Raw genomic sequence first — 23,553 nt, 5'->3', positions numbered from 1 at the left:
TTCTGACAATTTTTTTCCTTTGAGATAGAAGAATAATGGATTCGAGACCCAATTGTTCTATCAGGTACGCGGATTTGATAAATTTTTAAATCTATTATTGTGAGTCAGTGTCTTAAGTTGGCGTGATGTGGAGGTTCGAAGAATGACAGTTTTGCTTAGGTTTCTTCTTTATATTTCTTTAGGATTTAAAGTCGACTCTCACAATTATCAACATGGGAAATTCATCTAATAAATTGGTCCCACAATTCACAACAATACTTTGATGTGGTTTGTAACAGGAGGTACTGATTCAAATTGGCACAAAATGTCGCCAGTTGTCCTCGGATATTTTAAAGCAGATCATTAGTTTAAGAAATAAAAGCTTACAATTTAACTTTTGTGCTACTCTTGCACGAAGCTATCACAAATATTCAGAAACCTAATGAAAGCCATATCGCCTCATTATAGGGAGGGGAAAATCGGATTTTAAAAATCCCAAAAGTCCTCGAAATTCCCTGTTGGGCGTCTCTCTACCTGACGTCAGGTAACGGAGTCTTGAACTTTCTTGTGGGCGACCCACTTGGAGACCGGTTCTTGCCTTACCTCTTTAACTCAGTCGCGTTATGGTCAGCTGACAGCACAGAATGTTCGGCGGACGCCTTCTGAAACGCGGATGCCACGACTGCTCCCCGACGATTAATTTTTTCTTATTCCTTGCAGGTAATATTGCTGTCATATTGAAACACTTTCTAACTAGTATTTTGAATGAATTTTAGCAAGTTTGAGTATTTTGATGTTAAGCAAGTGGGCTGGTGGCTTTCGCTGTTCTTTTTGTTAGTTTGTTGTACACGAAAATGGATTGTTTTGGTTATAAGTGGATTGAATCCATTTTGTGATTGGGAGAAATACGTTATGTGCAATCTGTACATGAAGGGGCTGTTAAAAATTGTTTTATTGCAGAAAAGTTACAAACTATTATTTCTATGTAAAATGTGTTCTTAGTAATTAAAAAAAAAAATTAGTTTACATTTTAATAAAAATATTAATGTATGTCGATTCTCAGAAATGTTTACTCATAATAATTGGTTTTTAGATGCAACCTTTAAGCGATGATTTGATATACTTTAGATTAACTTTAGTGTATAGCTTCAAAATGATTCAAATTGATCCCAAGATTATTTTTAAACGTCTTATTTCTAGTAACACTTAAAAAAACATTTTTTTTTTCGAATATATGAAATTAAAAACCAATGAAATTAACTGCTCGATTTTTCAAGTCTTATATGAATGTTGGTATAAAAACATGCATCTAGTAATGAAATTATTTACTATATCTTGCACATTTGTCAAAAAATGGAAGAAAAAAAAACTTTTGTCAAATAAAAAAAAAGAAAAACTCGCAATGGGATATTTCCGGAGTGATGTTTAAAAAAAATAGGGTATCCAAATATTTGCTGAAAGTTTTTTTTATCTATCAATACATATCATCATGCTGAAAAAGAATGATTCACAAATCGTGAATCATCCGTTTGCTCAATTCTTGTAATTGCGGTTTGAAAAGAACATTTGAACATAATGGTATTGTCGAGAAGAAAGTATATCGCATACGCTTGCTCAAAAAACAAACGAACATGCCAAATTAGCTAGTAAAATTCCAGTCTAAAAAAATTTTTTTCCCCTATCCTTTGAAGGAAAAAAAAAACATTGTTCTATATGAAGAAAAATTGTTATAAGGTTCTTTTGTTACGCATAATAAAGTTGCTAAAATTTAAAAAAAAAAAAAAAGATTCCTTCGATTTAATTTCGAAAACTTAGCTTCTGATAAAATTCATTTTTTTTTTCTTTATGGATAACATTTCAACAGCTTCTTTTAATAAATAATCCCAGCTTCATAATCTTTTTTGAGTAATACAAAATTCGTTATACATTCATACTATCAATAGTATTAGAGGTTTAACGATTTGGAAATCCGTGACAGTCCAGTTTATTTACTATCTTAATTTAACACTCTCACTTCTGCCATTCTTATGAATTTTCCAGATTAAATTTTTGAAATTTAGCCAGTTTATCAAAGAAAGCAAATCTCTAGATTCATTGAAACTTCCTTCAAATAATTATTTGCTGTATTTCAATAATTCAAATTTGGTGGTTCTTGCACATAATTTTCATTCAATTCTTCTAAAAAAAACTGTTATTATTTGGCATGTTTGAAAATTGCATGCTTCTATAAAAAATACTTTTAACCTAAGATCACATCATTTATCTTATGAAAAATACTAATACGTGTTAAGATTCCTTCAGAATTGTGCATGATTCATTTACTAATCAATAATTTTATTTTAATTAGACAACTTGCTAGTCAAGACTAAAACCACAGAGTAAGTTTCGAAACGATATGTTAACGAACTAAAGCTTTTTCTATTACACTTATAAACTGTTAGACTTGCATTTTAAAATCCATGAGAATGAAGTGGCTTGTATAAATTAAAAATACAAATTTTTTAACTCTATTATAAAGAATATATTTGAAATTGTATATTTGTTAGTAAAATTTGAAATGTTCATTACAAATCTTGCACGACTTGATGCAAGGCTTCACTATGATGAGTCAAATTGGAAAGATGGGAAGTTTTAAAAGCCATTCCCCTGAGGTTGGTGCAAAGATTTATGGTAGTGAAAATAATTCAGGCGATTCGTTTGACAAGCATTACTCCAGTTTTCAATCTAACGTTTGATTGCACATTGTCTGACTGTGATCAATGATTTCAAAATTTAATTGATGAGGCGCTCTTAATGTATATAACATGAGCAGGATGTAAACTTATTTAATATTTTTTTTATAAAATTGTTATAATCTCAATATGGACAAATTAATATTTTAGAATGTCAAAATACAAAAATAAATTCTATTTATATTTATTAAATTTTTTTTCTCCTCATTTCTCTTGTCTCATTAAAAAAGTAGCAAGTATGATCCAGACTTCCGCATTTGCTTTTTTTAAAGGCAAAATTTAGAAAAATTGGCATTTTCCTGAAGATCCAGTTTATTAGACCAAAAAGTTGTTCCTCAATGGAAAAAAGTGCCTGCTTCCTTTTCCCAGATTCTTCTAACCAATATATCTCTAACACATGTTCTGTTTTTACAAATTAAACTTTTTGAGCACAGCATCGAAATAATAATCTCTTTAATATCCCCCCCTTTTTTGACTGAGCCCAATGAATAGTTACTTAACACGTAAAAACTTAAATTTTAGTTTAGTTTTTTTTTTTTTTTTTTTCCTTGAAAAGCAAAGAGTGTATGTATTTTTTAAAAAACTCATTTAAAAAAATCATGCTTATATATTTGGTATTGAATTTAATCCTTAACAGTTAGAATTTAATAACAAGTAGTTAGCAAGCATTTTCATTTGTTAAATACAATAAACAAAGCTTTCAAAAATATTTAAAATGATATGGAATGAATTTGGAAATTAATTGAATATCAAAGCTAAAAATAAATTTTTGAAAATTTTAAATTTTGAAAATTCTTAGCTATTTTTTTTAATCGGAAATCAGTTTCATTTTTTAAATGGAATTTAAAATTTAAAATTTTATTATGTATATGAAATCGTCTTTCTTTTATTATAAATAAAATTTAAAAGTAAGTTAATGTAAATAACTTACTTTTGAAACTTGAGATAATTCGCTTTGTTCCTGCTCTATTTAATTTAATATTGTATGGATAGATTTCACGGGTAAGGGATTTATGGAGATTTTTAGTTTTTTTTTTCTTTCTTTCCCATTGAATATTTATTTTATTAATACATTTTGCATGTATTAATGTCTTTGCAAAGGGTAATTTCGTTTTCATGAAAGGCTTTCGTTAAAAGATAACAAAAACCATGCTTTACAATCAATTTATCTAGACTTTTTTTTTTTTAAGTATGCTTGATATTATTTTACTATTTTGATCTGATAGCACTATAAAATGTAGTATTTACAAATACTACACAATCATTCAATGAGCAAAAAATTTTAGGATAAAATCATAAATTTGTATTCATCCCCTTAAGAAAAAGTCGCTGACCATGCTTTATTTATTCTTTGTTGATTTTGCTTTTCTCGTCTCAGTGAAATTTTCAAAACCGGAAATTTTCATGAGAACTCCATTTAAGAAAGAAGAGTAAACAACTTTCAAATGAAAACGCGTCCAGTGAACTGTCAGTTGTAACAAATTGTAACTTGTTTCCCGAATCTTATTTTTGTTTCTAGTAGTTAGGAGGAAAATTATAGCAGAAAATCTAGTTCATATTCAGTCGCCGTTTTTTTTTTTTACGTGTTTATATTTTTATTTATTTTTCATGCATTCTTTTACAAGCGAATTGCTTTTTAGTTTCTAGGTAAACGAGTTCTTTAGTTTTTTATCAATATCATCATTCGTTGTCAGAATTTCCGATTCTTTATATTTATTAAGATACAATAAGCAAAAAGAGTTCTTTTAACAATTCTAAATCTTCATAACTTGTTGCCTTCAACAAATTACTGCTTGTTAATGAGCAAGAAATCATAATTCTTGGTTTTCTGTCAAATATCGTCTGCATGTTAATCAAAATAAATAAATTAAAAAATAAAATTAAGTAAATCAAAAAATGTAAATAAAAAAAAATTGCATCCATGCATCTATTCCCCTAAATTTCTTTTAAATGATATATAGCAAAAAAAGAACGAAATAATATTTTGAAAGTGAAATAAAGCGGCACAGGTTGGATACAAATATATTTAATTCAAGAAAAATATTATTGGTATAAATATATTTTCTTGAATGCTTTTCTTGCCTTTAAAATTTTTCATAAATCTTTTCATCTTTATTTTTTTTTTATTTATTTATTTTTTTTTGTCTAAAGAAAAGACTCCCGATTCAATAGTATGATGACGAGTTGAGGATAAAGAGCAGATGTAACAGGTGGATTGGAAAATGTCGGAATAGCAAAATATTAATGCATTTGTTTTAAAACCAAAATAATCAAAAGTGGAGAGAGAACAAATTTTATGTATCGACAACCACTTGTTTGTTTTTATATGAATCATACATTTATTTTTGATGCTTAAACAAGATATTGATATTGCATAAAATCTTTTATATTAAGTTATTTTTTCTATAATATCTAGAATAATTCTCTATAATATCTATAATTTATATTCTATAATAATAATATAAATTGTTATTTTTTCTATCTTAATAGTTATATTTTCTATAATATTTCTATCAAGTTTATTCCATTTTAAAAACACAATTAGAAAGGAAAAATAGAACGTTCCTCGCTTGACAATATGAAATTGATCATTTATCAAATGTTGAAAAATGTGGAATCAAAATTATATATGGTATTAACATTCGTTAAAAATTTCATTTAAATATTATTTATTTTGTGAACATTATTTCCAGGGTTTTGTTTAAATAAATCAATATTAAGACAGCAAATAAGCTTTTAAAAATCCTGGTTTTGAGTTCGGAATTTTATAAATCAAATTCTGATTTTTTCAAAAAAATTGTCTTAATGTTATTGGGATCAATGTCTGTCTATCCCTTCGAACTGCATTTATTGAATTATATAATATTTGTTTTTATTTTTCGCAAATTCTTTCTTAACTATCTCAAATATCTGTAACATTTTGATATGGATTAAAGTAAAAAATAGGCGGTATAGTATGTCACCTAATTCGGAGGTACAATAAATTCGTAGATTAAGGTTTAAATTTTCATCAACTGCTTTTCTTATAATATTTATTATAACGGCTGATAACTTCCACTTTGGAAATATACTGTTTTACTGATTTATCTAAGAATTCATTGAATACTCCAGGCTTTTGTGGATAATGTGTAATTTTTGTGTCGAATTATAGCCTCTGTCATGAGCGACCGCTGGCGCCGGGCTAAAATTAAGTTCTCTGTTGCGCTCGAAATGAAGTTTTCTTTTTTGAGATTGGCAACAGCTACGTAAATAGAATTGTAAATATTAATCTTTAGTACTAAACTAAATGAAGTCAGATTATCATATTTGTTATTGTCTTATGAAGCCACATCATAAAAGTATTTTAAGTAGAGAAACGACTGAATGAAATGGAAATCCAGATAGAATCTTAACAGTTAGTTTTGAATGATTGACTTTTAGAATGCAAGTTTGAGGAAATATGACGTGACCATTATGACGTGCAACACAACGGATTGGGTTTAAAGAACTATAAAATTTGATATGTATTAATCGAATGCAAGATTTTAAAATACAGAAGGGCTTAGTTTTGACTTTGGTTCTTATACAATAGTAAATATTATAAGAACATTATTACTTTTATCAACAACTTGCAAATCATAACATATATAATAATTTCAGTAAAATATTATGTATGTACCTATATGTAAAATATTCAGTTATTCATTAAATTCACAAAATGGCAGATTAACGTTCAATATCGAATTTTGATGATTATTTTTAGCAGACACTCCCAAAAGATATTTCTATAGCAGAGCTCTCCATTACGGAGGGATTTTAGTGGAAGATTGCGATAATTTTATGAGTTTCTAGCTATACTAAAAAAAGTATATTATCAGTATTTTAGTTGAATCATCATTAAGGGTCTAAGTAGAGGTATAACTGAGGAAAAAGTGGATTGTTCACTCTAATTGTAACACGGCAGTTAATTTCTAAACCCTTAAAGATAGTTTCTAAAAGGTTTCAAATGGTTTAAAAAATTATATTTTTATAGTTTCAGTCAATAAACTTACTACTAAAGAAATTGCTTTCTAAATTTTTATACAATTCTCCTGGTCTTATTGGTCACATTTAGTAAAATATTTTTCACGCAGTAACGTTTTAAAAAAAACTTCTTCTACGACCAAAACTGACTCCGTAATGAAGCTTTTAATTTCATTATTTTAGGGCAATTAGCAGTCATCTCAAAGAATAAATGTTAATTGGTGGATCTTATTCGAAGCTGTAATGAAATTTAAATATTAATTAATTAATTAATTTTTATTATCAAATCGAATAGTTTCAGTTTCTGAAATTTACAGCACTACTGATTTAATTAGGATTTTATAGAATGCATAATGTGTTTGTGGTTTATACGTAATTTTGGGGAGAATTTTGATGCAAGTGAGATTTAATTTCAGCTTGAAGCACTGAGAAGTGATAATTCGATGTTCTTTTGATATACCATGATTACGGGATTAAAGTTTAAAAATTGTCTTGCACAGTTTTTTTTTTACTTTCTCGTGTGCAAACTATAAGGGTATTGTATAAAGGGAGAAATCAATGACATAACGACCGGTCCGGGAGGGGCAATGAACAACGGGAGTGGATATAGAACCCGAGGCATTAGTCTTATGGAACACATGGAAATAAAACATTAGTGCATTCATGCTTCTTTTTAAAGTGAAATATCTTTAATATTGAAAAAAAAAATGCCGTTTTCTGGGCCCTAGTTACCATTGTCACCCTCCTGGGTGAAAATATTGTAATTGTCGAAAGATTTGATTCGAGATTTTGTTGTCCAATAAAAACTGTTTTAGAGAATCTGCCTTTGATTTATGCCGTGATGAAAATAATTCAAAAATAGAACCATCGAGACGAATAAAAATTTGGTAAATGTTTTTATGAAAATTGCGCTGTGTATTAGATTCTGGGCCCAGGGTTCTTGTCGAATGGTTGCAAATGATGCTAGGGCACAAAGCCTTCTTTCTGAAGGCTCACATACCGCTAAGTGATGTTGGGAAATTTCTTTTTTTAATTTCTTTTTTTATTATAATTTGAATATACATATTTTTGGCTATTAACTAACGATTATGTATATTTTAAGTTCACCAGTTTCAGGTAAAGTTTATTGCTTTAATCTTCTCTACGATTGCAGACAACACAACTTGTCATTATCGAAAATATCATTATTATTTTTTCTTTCTTTTATACCAAGTATAGAGAAAGAATAGTAATCGACAAAAAATTTGAACTCGAGATTTCGATGAATCTCGTTTTAGACATCCTTGAATTCGATAAACACATTTTTGGAAAATATCCGTCTGTCTGTGACAAAGACAAATAACGCTTTGAACTAGATGGATGAAAACTGGTATACGGATTTAAAACCAGATTTGTAGATTTCTGACATATTTTAAGAAAATCTCTTCACAGGAAGTCTGTCTGTACGGTTGTTCGAATATAACACGAAAATTATAAAATGAAAAGAATTGGATATAAAAGAGCACACAGATTTAACATCTTTAGTATAAATACCTGTCAGTTTGAGATAAAGCTAACGAAGGGTTGACTGTCGGTCGGTCTGTCCTTTCAGAAACATCTAAACGCAATGACTTAAATGTATTAAAATTGGATACGGTATTTTGAGACTACATGTGTAGTTTTGTGTCAAATTTTTGTTTCAATCAGTTGAGTAACTGAAACACATTCAATTTTTGGATTTATTATCTGCATGCCATGAATTTATTTTTTTATAATTTAGAAATTTATTATACGGTAATTTTACACAAAATTTAGTGTACATTTTACACTTGAGTACAATCTGTTCAGGGGAAGTCCCGCTATTCGAAATAAATTAATACGATAATTATGAAACGAAGAGTGCCAGATTGATTGATTAAATTCGGTACACAGATTCAACAACATCTGTAGTGTATACACTCGTGAAATTGTGAGCCAAATTCAGCTATGGGTTGATTATCTGGAACAAGTAAAGTGATAATTCAAAAATGCAGTGGCTTATATATATGAAATGCGATTATGGGATTTTGTGACTACAAGTGTAGCTTTGTGTCAAATTTGTGTTTTAATCTGCTTAAAAAAACATGTCTAAAAAAATCGATTTGGGGATACTGTTAACCGGTGGCAGGGATTAATCGTCAAAAAACTCGCCATGGATGAGACAGTAGATTTATTAAAAATGCTAAATTCATCCTAAAAGTTAATATTTCGTAACTATTGTAACGCCAGTGTCATGAAAGAAGTTCTCTGGTATGACAAATTTATTAGAGTATGCGAGTAAGTTTTGGAAGACCACTCTCGCTGGTTTTCTAAAGTTCGAGTTCGTGTCAAATCGCGTCTTTCACGCGATTTGACACGAACTCGTGTCATATCTTTTATAATTTGAATTATATTCACGAATTGATCGAAGATTATTTTCTTAAATGTTGGCGAGATTTCAATCCGGCTTTGCTAACAATATTCATTGCATTGCTTCATCAAAATTTGTCATTTTTTTTTTGTCTCCCAAGGCAGTAGCATTACGAACTTTATTTAAAAAACTATATATGAATTATTTCTAAAATTTGCTAGCATAGTAAAATTAATATTGGCCTTATCAATTATTGTCTCATCTTCAGGAAGAATTTTCTTTAAATTGAAAATAATGAATTGCCTTCGGAGACATTTTAGTTGTCGTATCAGAGATTGCTATCGGGTGTCGTCCTCGTCTTCTGACTACGGTTCAAAATTACGAGGTCCGTCCCAAAATAGCCCTAGTGTTGCTTTAAAAACGGAGGGACGTTAATATAACTAAACCAGAGGTTGTCCCCCTTTCCTTCCTCTTCAAAAAATAAAAACTAAATTATGTTAATATATAAATATGTAAAAAATGTGAACACGATTACATATAACCTTATTCTAGTAATTCGTATGCCAAAAAATTTCATACGTTTATGAAGCAGTTGGGTATATTATTTAATTTATTAATTATTTGGGCGATTGAAATGCTAGTAATTAATGTAATTATTAATACTAAAAGAATGTAATTATTAATACTAAAAGAATGTAATTATTAATACTAAAAGAATGTAATTATTAATACTAAAAGAATGTAATTATTAATACTAAAAGAATGTAATTATTAATACTAAAAGAATGTAATTATTAATACTAAAAGAATGTAATTATTAATACTAAAAGAATTTTTATCATTTTATATATTTAAGAACCTTGTCACACCAATATGTGCAGTTTCATAAACAATAAAATGCTTTATTCTGTACGAAATTTGTTTTAAGACTCTACAAGTCAACTTTGCAAGGCCCAACTCTTATTGGATCTCTTGCAAGTTTTATTGGATCTTTGATCTAATGTAAGATCCATCATGGATTCGATTTTTGTCATTTTATTCTTAAATGAGCAGTGCTTTGTATACAACAAAACACTGCTCATTTAAGAATAAGAATTAAGAATAATTAAAATGGGCACCAGAAAGCCAAGAACATCTCCTCTGCTCATATTTTCTTGTCTGCTGAACCCTTTGACATAAAATATTTTAAATCTTTTCCTCCTTTGCAAGTTTGTAATTTCTCTATTCCAACAGCCTTTGCAACCTGATCCAGTTCTACCCAATCCGAAGGAATTCCGGTTTCATTATTTTTTAAAAAATCTGTTTCTTTTAATCGCGAGAGTTGTTTTAATCGAAGCTTGATTCACTCGGATAGTTTTATCCCGTCTCGACCAAGGACACCGAGTGACAAAGGACAACGTTTACTCATGCGTCAAATACCCTTTCAAAAACTAAACAATCGTTTGACCTAGTTTTGATTCTGTACGTGGGGAGAATGCCTCGTATTAATGACGTTCCTTCGCTTGGTTCAATTCGGCTGCATCGAATTGAGCAGTTGAGAATTCGAATCTTTTTAATCGTGAGATGGCCTATTGAAAAAGTGTGTTCACCGTGGCTTGATATGCCGTGACCGCCATTATGAAACAATTTTCTTCTAGGAAAGAATTCTATTTTTTTTTTTTCGTTCTCTAAACTGTTTTTTTTTTTTTCAAATGTTTTGATCTTTGTAATTTTTTTTTAATAAAGCATTTAGCTGTTGTTTAAAGAACTGTTTTGTTTCTGTTAGAAGAAACTATAGAAAAGTAGGCTTCTGTAGATTTTGATTCTAATATTTTTTATTTCAGATTATTGAAGGTTTACTTATATTCTTTTACTTTTGTTTATGTACTATGTTTTATTATTTGTACTCTTAGCTTCATCTTATACTAGTCGCGTTTGGCGACCAGCTGGTTGATCGGAAATATTCGTTATCATTACTTTGAGTTGAATCGTTTAGATATAACTTCATAAACATGATACTTTAAAAGTGTCGGACATTTAAGATGTGTTCCTTTAATTCTCATGTATGTATCGTATTCGAAACTTTCTAATGGTTTCTTGTCCCACGACATCATAATGCTATTGAAAATGTAAATGTATGGTTTATCTATTTTATAAATTTGGCTGTATTGTAACTTCACTTGCTTATCTGTCTCGTAAACTACATATACAGATAAAATCTTTAATTTTCAACAATGGAAGAAAATCAAACCATCTGATAACTGATGAAACAATGAAAACGGTTTGAACTTCAGGAAAACAATGCGATCTATAATTGTCACAAATTAAACAAAATAATAATACATAAACAAAAATAAAATTAAAAAAATTGCCAAATTTCAGCAAATATTCTTACGACTATTAAATTAGTATCATTTGAAAAAAAGAATCTTAAATTTTGAAAAAAGTGTAAAAGTTCTTTTGGCAATATTTTATTAACGTAGGAAAACGCCAAAATTTCGCTTAATTTTTAAATAAATTTCTAATTAAAATTTCAAAAACGCTTCGAGGTTTACATTTCCACTTTCAAAAGTATATATGTGCCAAATTTGGAAGCTGTAGGTCAAATGATCAGGTCTGCGCAGCTCCAATTCACACTCATACACATTCATTTTTATTAGTAAGGATGACGGGGGAGGGAGGGAGGGAGGAATTGAACACCTCGTGTGAAACATCGTCGTAAGATTACATCATTAGACTTGATTCGTTGTACTGTCTTCATCTGGCATAATTATGTTAATCGTTGCATTATATGCATAACAAATTTTACATCACGCAATTTACAAAAAGAATACCAGCACAAAAACATTTTATTGATAATAAGCATGTAACATTAGAATTTTCAAATTTATAACTACAAATGGATTTCGAAGGAAAATTATAACCTAAAATGTGGCTTTGAAGAATTGAAACAGAAATTAAAGATTTTTGCAAAACGCAGCTTTTCTTATTTTTTTATCGCAAATATTCTTGCCTATTTCATTAACGTTTATAATGATGTTCCTTTTGACGAAGAATTCCTCAAAACAAAGGCATTTTATGCTCAATGACGAGAAGCTGCCGAACTCGGGATGTAAGCTCCCTCTTTTCCTGGGAGCATATTAATGATAGTGGGACTTGTTAACATTTCTATTGCCAATGACGGCAAGTACCTCCCTGTGAGGATGCTGCGCATAACTCTTGTAATTGGATCTATTTTGTTATGTTTACAATTCTCTCATAATTCGCCTTGTATACATAACATAGTTTGATACACAACTTTGTTGATTTACCCAAAATTGTAATCATTTGAAATTATGCATTTAAAAAGAGCCTGTATTCATTTTCTGTAAAAAATATTAAGGGTCCAGAAAAGTTCTTATCACAACAAATCTTATCAATCATGCATTCCTTTCATTTTTTTATTGGCTATCGAAATAAGTATTATTGAACCTAAAATGTGCCATTCCAGGATCTATTTTTAAATCTCTAGTTTTGAAATAATTTCTGAGCAATATAATCTTCCAGTATTTTATAATTGTTCCAGGAATATACTAGTTATGAGTTCTAACATTGATTATAATCGGATGTGAATTGTTTCATCTTCATCGTTTTCCTTCATGGCTGTTTGAACTCTTTTGAATTGGACACTCATCATTAGTTAGCAAAAGATGCATGACTGATTGTACATTTGGATAGACGATGATTATCTTCTCCAGCTTATCTACCCATTTTCTGAAACAGGTCGCCACATAAATGTCTCGCTCATTTATGTGTGTTTGGTACACCATGTTCACACTAAACTGTAAATGGGTATCAAATTTTGAATCAAATCCATTACCTTTTGACTATGGTGCTGTAGTGGGATTTATGCGTCAAATAACATATTTTTCAAACTAAAATGAGTCATTCACAGTCGTTATTATTCGATTCACAAATTACTTAACCCCTTACCTGCCGAGGGTAACTTGCGAGATTCGGTTCCCAGTGCCACGTATATATACGTATATAGTTGCGAGACGTATATATACGCCAGGGGCAGTTAACACATTGACTTAGGGAGACGTATATATACTTCCGCGGCAGGCAAGGGGTTAAAGTCTGTAATCACATCAACTGTTCCAGAGATTTTTAGTTGAATCAGTGCGTCCGTCTTTCCAAACTTAAAGATGTTATCTAATTGAAGCAGGGAAATTATAGAGTTAACAAGTTATGCACGTAAACGCGATAGATGAAATTTGACAGGTAATATTGTTATTGAAAATTACAATTTCTTGTCAAGTTTTGATCTCAGACGGCCAGAAAAAAAAAGCGTCTGAAATGGTTACTCGAAAGCTTTCAAATGCTTTTCTGCATTATGCTGCAAAACGTTCATATGCAGAACTCTGAAAATAAATGTTTGAGCATTCGCGACACATATGACCTTGCCCGAGGGACACAATATTTATGCGAGAGCAATATAACGAGCACCAGAATTCGCCTTTATTAAAAGAAGAAGCGAGAAAGTTTCAAGGTGATCACTCCCTATGTTTTTTGTCGTTTTTTTTTTTTTTTTTTTTTTTTTTTTTTTCTTTTTCGAATCGTCACCGGTGGCTTAAAACGAGTAAATGACTGCCGATGAATCTTTTCTAGCCTATTCATCACATTGTTATGAATTTGTAATATTGCTTCCCAGTCCAGTAAATCACTTGGCAATGGAGATATTTTTACACATATAGTAATAGCTACTAAATTGATGCCGCGTCTTGGTGACCATTTGGCAAATTTGATGTCAGTTTGAAAAAAAAAAGAATGAAAGAATGAAATTGAATAAACAAAATTAGTTCGAAATTTAAATTCGTCTTGTTACAGCATTAGCTACAAGGAATCAAGCACTGTAGCACCAAGTGATATTTGTGATTGTAGCAAAAATTTCAAGTGTGCACAACATGTAAGCAAATATAAATGAAAGTACGGTTTTTATTTATGAAACTACCAGGAGTGGTCTCCTCAAAAATGTCTCGCTTTCTCTGATAAACTTGTCCTGCCAGAGAATGCCTTACATGGCATTGGCGTACAATAGTTACGAAATATTAACTTTTCGCATGAATTTATCATTTTTACTGAATGTATTGTGTGATTCTTGGGGAGATATTTCACAATTAATCCCTGACAGGTAATTAATAGTATACGAAAATCAAATTTGAGCTTCAGACCGTTTCTCTGAACGGATTGAAAGCCAAAATTGACACAAAATTGCACTTGGAGGCATACAATCCCATACCAAATTTGATATATTTAATTCATTGAGTTTTTGAACTATCGCATTTATGTTTCTGGAAGTACAGACCGACAGACGATTAATCTCCCATTGAATTTGACTCAAAATTTGACAGCTGTCTATACTATAGATGTCAAATTTGTGTGCCGAATCTTATCTATTTAGCTCTCTTCGTTTTGTAATAAACGTTGGAGGAGTGCAAACTGTATACCAAATCTCAACCGTCTAGCTTTAAGTGTTTTTGAGTTATATTTGTCATAGATAAACAGACGGTCATTTCCCAAATAAGTTTTTCATACTCAGGTAAGACTAAAACGTGGTGATTCGTGGAAATCTCGCATTCGAATTTTATACCACTGCTATGCTTTCCGTATACTAGATATACGAGAAAGTAAAAATTAACTTTTTAATTAAATATCAGAAAACTTTTCTCCCCTTTCATAGTACTTATAAGCAAAACTTTAAAAAAAATCACTTTTCTTATTTGGATTTCTACAACATACAAACTAGTTATGAATTTCACTTTTATTTACGCAGAATACTATTGATATATGTTGTTCATCAAAATACTTGCTGCATATGTTATAATTTAACATGCTGTTATTCATTTAATTCTTTCCTCGCAGGTTTGTTACCTATTGTGTTGGGTGATGAAGACTACGTTGGCCTTCCTCTAGGAAAGCTGAACACCTATGCGAACCAAGTTACTGGGCAAGTTTATGCTGTAGATGAATATACACTTCTCATCAGGAATTTTTTCTATGATGGCTTGGGACAAGGTAAGGACATTTCCTTCAGCGTTCATGTTTTTTTGTTTATTTAAGCATTTATTTATTTGGTAATTGGGAGGATATCTTAGCAGTGATAAATTCTAATCCACGAAATATATTGAACTTTTATTGATAAACATAGTTTACAGTTTTGAGAAATTAGGAGCGTTATAGATTGAGAAATAATCTTAGAAATATTGTTTTAAAGTTGTTTTGTCAAAGGTAATTTGCCATAAAAAATGTTAAGGAATGATCTACCATATCGAATAATTTACTTAAATTTTATCGGACATGTATGAATACTTTCTGTCTCCGGAATCTGCACTTTATAGAAAGAATTCGATAAAGTGCTTTTCTTTCTTTTAAATTTTTTCTATGAAATGACAATACATTTCAATTTTAATGTAGTTCATAAAATTTCTGTCACAAAATAATGCCAATCTAATCCATTAACTTCAATTCACTCTATAGGCACGTGTCAGTTGAAAAAAAAAGTATTAAAACTTTATTTGGCGGGATATTCTGCCATCCGTAATGTAACTCGGACCTGTTTCGAGGAACATCCCATTAGAATCAAATGACTTGAAATGAATATTTAATTTTTTGAACTGTCTACTTGAATATAATTATGCAACTGGAAGCAAAGCAAGTTTGCTTTAAACTATTATTTAAAACTGAGCCAAAATATGTGTAGTTATATAAAACTGAACCATTTAAAATACGATGCATAAACTATTTTTGAGAAAATGCAGTATTAGATTTTTTTAATGTTTCGCAAAAGCTTTTGTTTAGTTGTTAAAAGTAAATGCTCACTCTTGTTTTAAGTTTTCACTTCAATGGAGGTTCAAAAATTTATTTGAAGCTTAGAAAAATCTATACAGAATAAAGACCGTGTTCAGTTGTTTTCTCAGTATCTTAATATTTTTTCCCTTAATAACAGAAATTTTACCAGTAAGCAATAATAATAATAAAAATTTGCAATAATAAAATATTTGTGGGGTACGGATTGATTCTTCAACTTAAATGTTCAAAGCTTCAAGAAATCTATGGCATTTTTAACAAGAACTAGATTAGATTTATTTTATACAAAAAAGAACAAAACAAGAAAAATTAACAGAACAAGTGGAAGTATCTCTTTGGAGTTGGCGAAGAAATATTAAATTTTTGCCGGCCAGATTACATAGTGAATAGTGATACAGCAATCTCCACATATTACTTATTGAATTTCAATTATTTTATAATACATTAAATTTCTGTACATTTAAACATCTGGTTATAAAAGGTGTCTGAAATTTAATAATACATCTAGATGACATAGATAATATTGGAAGGAGCTATAATCACAAAGCAGAATCCTAGAAAAAAATTACCAGAAAATACTAGAAGCAGTACACGATGCAGAAACACCATCTGCCAGTAGGAAGTAAAAATATTTAAGATTTAACAGATAAATATATTGAATGTTGTCACGAGAGAAACTCGAAATTTTCACCATTATATGTCATTCATTTCGAACACCGACGTATATCGATTCCTGTATACTGCAGAACATATCCAGAATTGGCGTGGTATAAGAGCTGCGAGTTTCTCAACGAGCCCAACTTCTAAATGTAGTTTCATATACCATTTCACGACGATTATGACTTGTAGTTCCGAGATGTAATCTTGTTCGCATCTTTGTATTCTAGACCACAGTATGCTTCTAACATTTTGTGGTATGAGGCGCGTAATTTGCCTTTTACTCATCTACTTTACATAACGCGTCTAATATTTTTTGGGTATACCATGTTACCTTATTTACGCTCGTCTATTTCCCTCTCTTTATCCACATATTAACTCTATTTCAAACAATTCCGATTTCAAATTCTAATGTGCATTCTGTTAGTGTCAACAATGGCAGATTAAAAGGTGATCTTTATAGTAACCCGATGCTGACAGTGCACGATATAATTCGAAAACAGCAGCAAAGATTTTTTTGGCAAATCTCCATGATGCGAAGGTAAAATAGACAGCGTTATGAAACGCTGCGAAAAATAGAAACATACGAGATTCTGGCGACCTAAAGGATGGAATTCGTACTATCCCGAAAATTTAATATTTAACGGAGTAATATGAAATAAACGGGAGAAATTTCCAAGGATTTAACCGTATTTGAATTAAAGCGTTTATAACGCTTAATTCAAATACAGTTACCTGCAGCAAGTTCTCCATTGTCAAAACAAGAATGTTTTTGCTTTTTTATCCACCAATTGAATATAAAAAATGATTGTTCTGAACATTTTCATTATCAGCTATGGTATTTTAATTTTCTTCTGGTTTAATACTTCCTCGTATATGAGGAAGTATATCCTTTCGAAGTATATTTCGTCAAGCATTTCGAGATTTTGACGGATCTACAAGTTTCAGAACTCCCGAAAAACACCTTTTTAGAATCGTGTATTTCTGTGAACATAACTGTAAAATGCTATTGAAGCCAAGAGGATGAAATATGGTATATAGTTTTAATTATTATATAGATTAAATTTGTAGATTTCTATTAAATTTTAAATGAGTTTCATTCTGAGAAGGTCTGATTGGCTGTCCAAATATAAATCAATTCGATAACTATAGAACAAAGAATTAAATGGATCCAACTTGGTGAATAAATTTAATATTTACAGTGTAGATATATATCAAATTTGGAAAGAAATCCATCAAAGAGTTGACCTTCTCTCGGTCTTGATATTTGCACGCATATAAGTATATAAAAACGTAAGGTAGGTGACTACTTAAAAACTTGATTTTTTTTTTTTCGCGGAATAATGATTTTTTAAAAATATTCTTAAAGTTTGAAAAAGTTTCTTTATAAATCTGTTAGAATTTTTTTTTTCTTGAATCTATTTTTTGAGAAGTTACACTTTTATATTTGTATTTACGTACGTTATTTTACATCTTTAGATTCTATTTTCTCAAATTCCAATCTCTGATAGAATTTTCTTACTAAAAACCTCATCAATTAAAATCTAATACATATTTTTTGTTCAAATTTGGTATAATAATTTCTCAATATGTTCTGCAATTCCTGAGCTAGAGAATAATTAATCTGTTCATTTAGAACTATTTTATGTTTGTTTTAATGCTTCACAGTGCGAAAAAAATTGAAAATTTTAAGCTGTTTATAAGTTGAATCTCAATATTTAAGAAATAAAACGAAATACAGCTTATTTATAGTTCAGGAACTGGGTAATATATTTTTAAGCAAATCATGTGATAAACTTTTAAACTAAAAGAGTTTTGATTTATACCTCTTTTTAACAAAAAAAAAAGCCTTTTCCCTATTTTTTTTTTTTTAATTTGCCATTTAATTTTTATATTTTGGTTTCATATATCTTTTTTTTTAATGCAAATATTCAAAAATATAATTATTTTCGAACATTCTTCAAAAAATTCATGTTGAACGTAGTCACATTTTAAGTAAATATAATTCAGCATACTTTTAGCATTTAAAGTGCAAATCTTTATCAAATTTCAAATCAGATCTGTCAAAGGATTAACCGATTTCTCAAGCATACTAAGGAGATAATTCAAAAACACAATAACTTAAATATATGGAATTTGATACGTGATCTCATGACTTTTATTGTTCTGTGCTAAATTTTGCTTTTAATTAGTTTGGAAATAGCGTCCAAAATGCATATTCGGTTTCCTGGTTTTTTTATGTCCAACGATTGATCATACCCAAAAAATTGCCTAAGACGGAATGCCATTAGGCTCTTTCATAATTATTGTTCATTATGGCATGCGGTTATTAATACAAAATTAAATTTAATAGAGAATTTGTGAGAAAGTTTCAAGAAAACCACGCTCGATGACTGTAAATAGATTAAGCATCTTAGTTCATTTTAATTTACTAATTTGACTTTCTTTTTATGCACGTATTCAAGCGTGCATAAAAGGAAATAAAGATAATATATTCATTATGGCACATGTGCTCCTTTGCCAGATGGAGGATTCAAAGTAAGTCTTTTTCGGTGAACAAATTTGGGTTCTTATTGAAAATTCTTAGGTTTGGTGACCACTCAACTCCTCCTTCACCTTCTTGGTGTGGAGGAGCTGATTGTTCTTCTGTTGTTCTTCTGTTTGTTCTGATGCCTGTATTCTCATGCTGTATGGGGTTATTTAGCAATGGTTCATCGTTTTATCGTAAGGCCGGGATGTAAGTTTAATGTAAATGTGCACTCTTACTACAAGGAATGCAGCTTTGATTTTTTTTTTCCTTATACTTTGATGAATTGTATTTCCCAATGAATTCTGATAATATTTCTGGCCATTGGTTCTCGTGCAGTTATAGTTCTTTTTGATATCGCCTAAATTTGAAATTTCTTGTAAATCAGTCATATCTAGGGATTGCAATACCGGTATACCGGGATACCGAATACCGGTATTTTGAGCCATTTGTAAAATTTTGTAATACCGGTATTCACAAGTTTAAGTACCGGTTTTTCGTTATTTACTTGCAATTTTTAAAATTGTCTCCACTATATGTTCAGGGATCGCGAACATAGCAAAATAGTATACGTTTTTGTTTTTATGTCTCCTTAACGGGCGAAATTAACTAATTAATGGCTTAATTAATTGCTTAAAACTAAATTAGCGAAACATGAATTATTCCTGAACGAAGATATTGTATCTTAACGACTGATGGAGCAACAATTATGAAGGAAGTTGGAAAGTTGATTGGTGCAAATCAGCAATTGTGCTATGCTCATGGAATTCAGTTAGGAGCAATAGATGTATTATGCCAAAAAAATAAAGAACAGAAGAATCCAAATACTGTGGATATAGAAACTTCGGCTTCCAATTTTGAAGAGAGTAAGAGTGAGAGTGATATTGACAATGAAGGTAATGACAAGGTAATTGTTGAAGAAGATATTGCTAATGAGGATGAAATATTAACCCGTCAAGAATTGTTTTCTATAATTTATAAAGATCGGAAAATTCATAAGATATTTAACCGTTCCGCTATAAAAGATGACATATTACTAAAATACATACTAACTAAAAATAAAATAGAATATATGTTAATATTAGATTTTAAAACACGTTGGAACCGTTTACTCCTAACAGCACACATCACGATCTGAAGATATATATATTACATTGAAAAATCGCACAGAAGAAAGGCATATCGAAATAGAAAATGTCTTATGGTATTTACATAATTATAATGATTTTAAAAATGAAAATGAAAAAGAAGAAAAGAAAATAATTCAAATCTGATTAAGTTTATAGTAAATTTTCTTAAAATTTTTACCCACAAACCTATCCATAATCAAAAGAATTCGGTTTAGTTATCGAAGATTATGATGATACTAATGTCGATAGTGAAAAGGAATTGTCTCTTGAACAAAAATTAGAATTAGCAATAAATAAGAATTTCAACGAACCAAAATACAATACAGAAATCAGCTATATCCAAAATCATCCGATAAAAAATCGATTTATTTGAAGATGAGGGATTTAGAGGTAAATACTTGGAAAAAGTATATCACGCATTGCTAACAGTACCACCAACTAGCATAAATGCCGAAAGAGCGTTTTCGACAGCTAGTAATTTTTGCACAAAATTACTTTTCAGGCTTAATGACAGTACAATTGATGCATTATGTTTTTTAGGATCACATTTCAAAAATTTGTATTAGTACCACAGACTGAATAGTGATATTTACACTTTTTTGTGATTTAAATAAATAAGTTGTTCCTTTATTTTTTTGTGATTCTTTATATACTGTTATAATTTATAAGTTACAAATTATTTTTTGTGATATTTACACTCTCTAATAAAATTGGCAAATAAAACAAAGAAACACCTGCGTTTTCATTCATTTTCTAAAATTTTTAATACCGGTATTAAGATCTAAAAAATACCGAATACCGGTATTGAAATTTTGGTCCGGTATTGCAATCCCTAGTCATATCATATGCAGCCATATTCTTCAGTATGGATTTATTCTTTTCATCATTAAATATGCTTAACTTCTATTCCAGACACCTTCTTCTGGGCCGGGGCCACCGTTCGACCAAGCAACATCGGGTTTATTGTTCCCGATGAAGAAGGAAGGTAATGGCTCTTGATTGGTTCTAAAATTGTATCATTACCCAGCATTCTGTCTTTAATCTGCTTTCTACAATATTTTTTGCTGAGAAAATTCCCAAAATATCATAACACAATATCATTATGAAGTATAACAAATGAATTGCATTTCAGATTTTATTTCAATAATTTTTTACCATGGTGAAAGAAATTTTAAATATTCTATAAGTAAATATTATTTTAGCATTTACCTATGTCCAATTTCATTAAGCCCTTTCCAGGAAATATTGCAATAGCATTTTAGTGCTTTTGTTCTTCCCCGCTCACGCACACATAAAATATTTAATTCTTGATAAGGATTTGATGAGTAATTATACGCATTTTAGTGTGATTGCTCATTTAGCATTTGAAGGGCTACAAAATACAAGACAGCAAATGTAAAGTAATAAATGCTTAGAAATTAATGCGTAGCTTTCAGCATTTTTCAGTTTTCATAACACTCTAACTTATTGGGAATGTCAAAAGATACACATCATTATTTTGGCGTGTCATATTAACCGCCGCATAGTGTTAAAAACTTCAAAAATATTAAACAAATTTGAAGATGCGCAATGTTGTAGCATGAAATCGATACATATATAAGATACGAACATTTTTAAGACCATAAAGATTCTCGAATTCTCTAAACACACACACACACACACACACACACACACACACACACACACACACACACACACACACACACACACACACACACACACACACACACACACTACCTAATTTTATAATTAGTTTCATGTTAACATATAATAAATTGGGAAAAAATTGATTTTTTCCCCTCTTTTGTAATTTCTAAACTATTTGTTTGAAGAAATTCTAACTCGTATTTTATTTTACAAATAACGCTCATTTGTCCCTGTAGAACGAATCGACTTCAAAGATATGTGAATGCTGATGTGACTTTACGACTGCCTGATAATCGAAAGCTTTCATCTATCAAATGGCTCGCCGTGTGGGATCTCAGGGAATATGTAAGTTGAATTCCATTTAAATGCTTTTTTTTTCCACTATTCCTCAATGGCGGCATCAAAGGAAACAATTTAGGGAAGTGGTTTGGTGAGTGAAAGTCCCGTTTAGAAGCTAGAATTTATTTTCCGTTTTTGTATATTACTTAATATATTTCTCTTTTTTTAGATTAAGAATTTGCATTGATCCAATGATTTAATCAGTGCATTTAATAAATATAAAGAACATAATTCTTTGCACTGAACACAAGAGTTCTCATCATCTTACGTTGAAAGAATCATTCTCATTTGCTTATACTGTAAATACACTATGTTTATGAAATACAGCTCTTTTGGATGTTTATTATTTTAATTTTAGGACAGCTTTAAAATACACCATCTATATTGGTAGCATTTATTCACCAAAGTCCTCTTATTAATCTTTTAGAATGTTTAAAGTGAGAATAAAAATCGATGATTTTCGAATTTGCTACTTTCCCTATCTTGATATCTTGTTGGCACATCCTTGCCAAATCATAAAAGAAGTGCCTAAAAGCACTCTTGAAAATGAGCAACCACACTTTTAACCTCATGTGCTATTTGTTCAGCACAATATTATGAATTTAAATTGCAATCCAAAAAAACGGAAAATAAGCTTTTATGCTTATAAAAGTACAAAAAAGTATATTGCAGTAAATGTTCAAACTGGATCATTGATTTCGTCAGTTTTAATGGAAGGATCGTGTTATGGGCTATTTAACCTGAACGCCGAAACCAGAATATGGTTAATACTGTCTTCATTTGCTGTTAATTCTTAAGCCATTTTTTTTTCCCAATTTCTTGGTATGATTTCTTCTTGGAATATAAATAAATTTTTTGCAATAAAAATTCGCTTTACCTGAAACAAATTTGTGTTTGCGCTTTGTATTCTCTTACCCACTGATAAGCAGATTATTTTTCTGTTCTCGAGTCATTAGGTAGCATAAGAGTATATAATAACTAGATTGAGCATTCTACGTGATGAGTTTAATATCTCTAGACCCCCCCTCTGCTATAGTTCCTTTTTAGATTGGACTACATTCTATATGAATAATCCTGCATAAGATCATTTTCGAACCATATTGAGGGCGAGATCGTTTTTGAACTAGACGCGAGGAGAAAAAAGCATTCTGAGGTATCATTTATTATTTTTTGTTATAAATAATTTACGCTAATTGAATAATTTTTGAATTTGACGATCATAATAGCATTCTGAAAGAAAAAAACAACCCTCTTCATAGTTTATACCAAACTTTTTTCACTTTTGAAGATGCATATGGCAACAATACATTTTCGCTTGATGACGTAGTCCATTCAGATCATAAC

At 30.0% G+C, this 23,553-nt stretch overlaps 1 protein-coding gene across 1 annotated transcript in view; it reads left to right on the top strand.

The window, feature by feature from the left end:
• Positions 1-554: 554 nt before the first annotated feature.
• The window catches only part of LOC129972591 (protein Skeletor, isoforms B/C-like), a 42,982-nt gene continuing 19,983 nt past the window's right edge, over positions 555-23,553 (top strand). The window contains exons 1-4 of the mRNA XM_056086782.1: positions 555-699; positions 14,965-15,117; positions 21,136-21,208; positions 22,107-22,215. Coding sequence (XP_055942757.1) covers positions 624-699; positions 14,965-15,117; positions 21,136-21,208; positions 22,107-22,215 — 411 coding nt within the window. The 5' untranslated portion in view covers positions 555-623. The remainder of the gene's footprint in view (positions 700-14,964; positions 15,118-21,135; positions 21,209-22,106; positions 22,216-23,553) is intronic.

Source organism: Argiope bruennichi, chromosome 6 (genome assembly GCF_947563725.1).
Source record: "Argiope bruennichi chromosome 6, qqArgBrue1.1, whole genome shotgun sequence".
In the NCBI taxonomy this organism is placed as follows: domain Eukaryota; kingdom Metazoa; phylum Arthropoda; class Arachnida; order Araneae; family Araneidae; genus Argiope; species Argiope bruennichi.
This window is presented reverse-complemented; position numbering and strand designations above follow the sequence as displayed.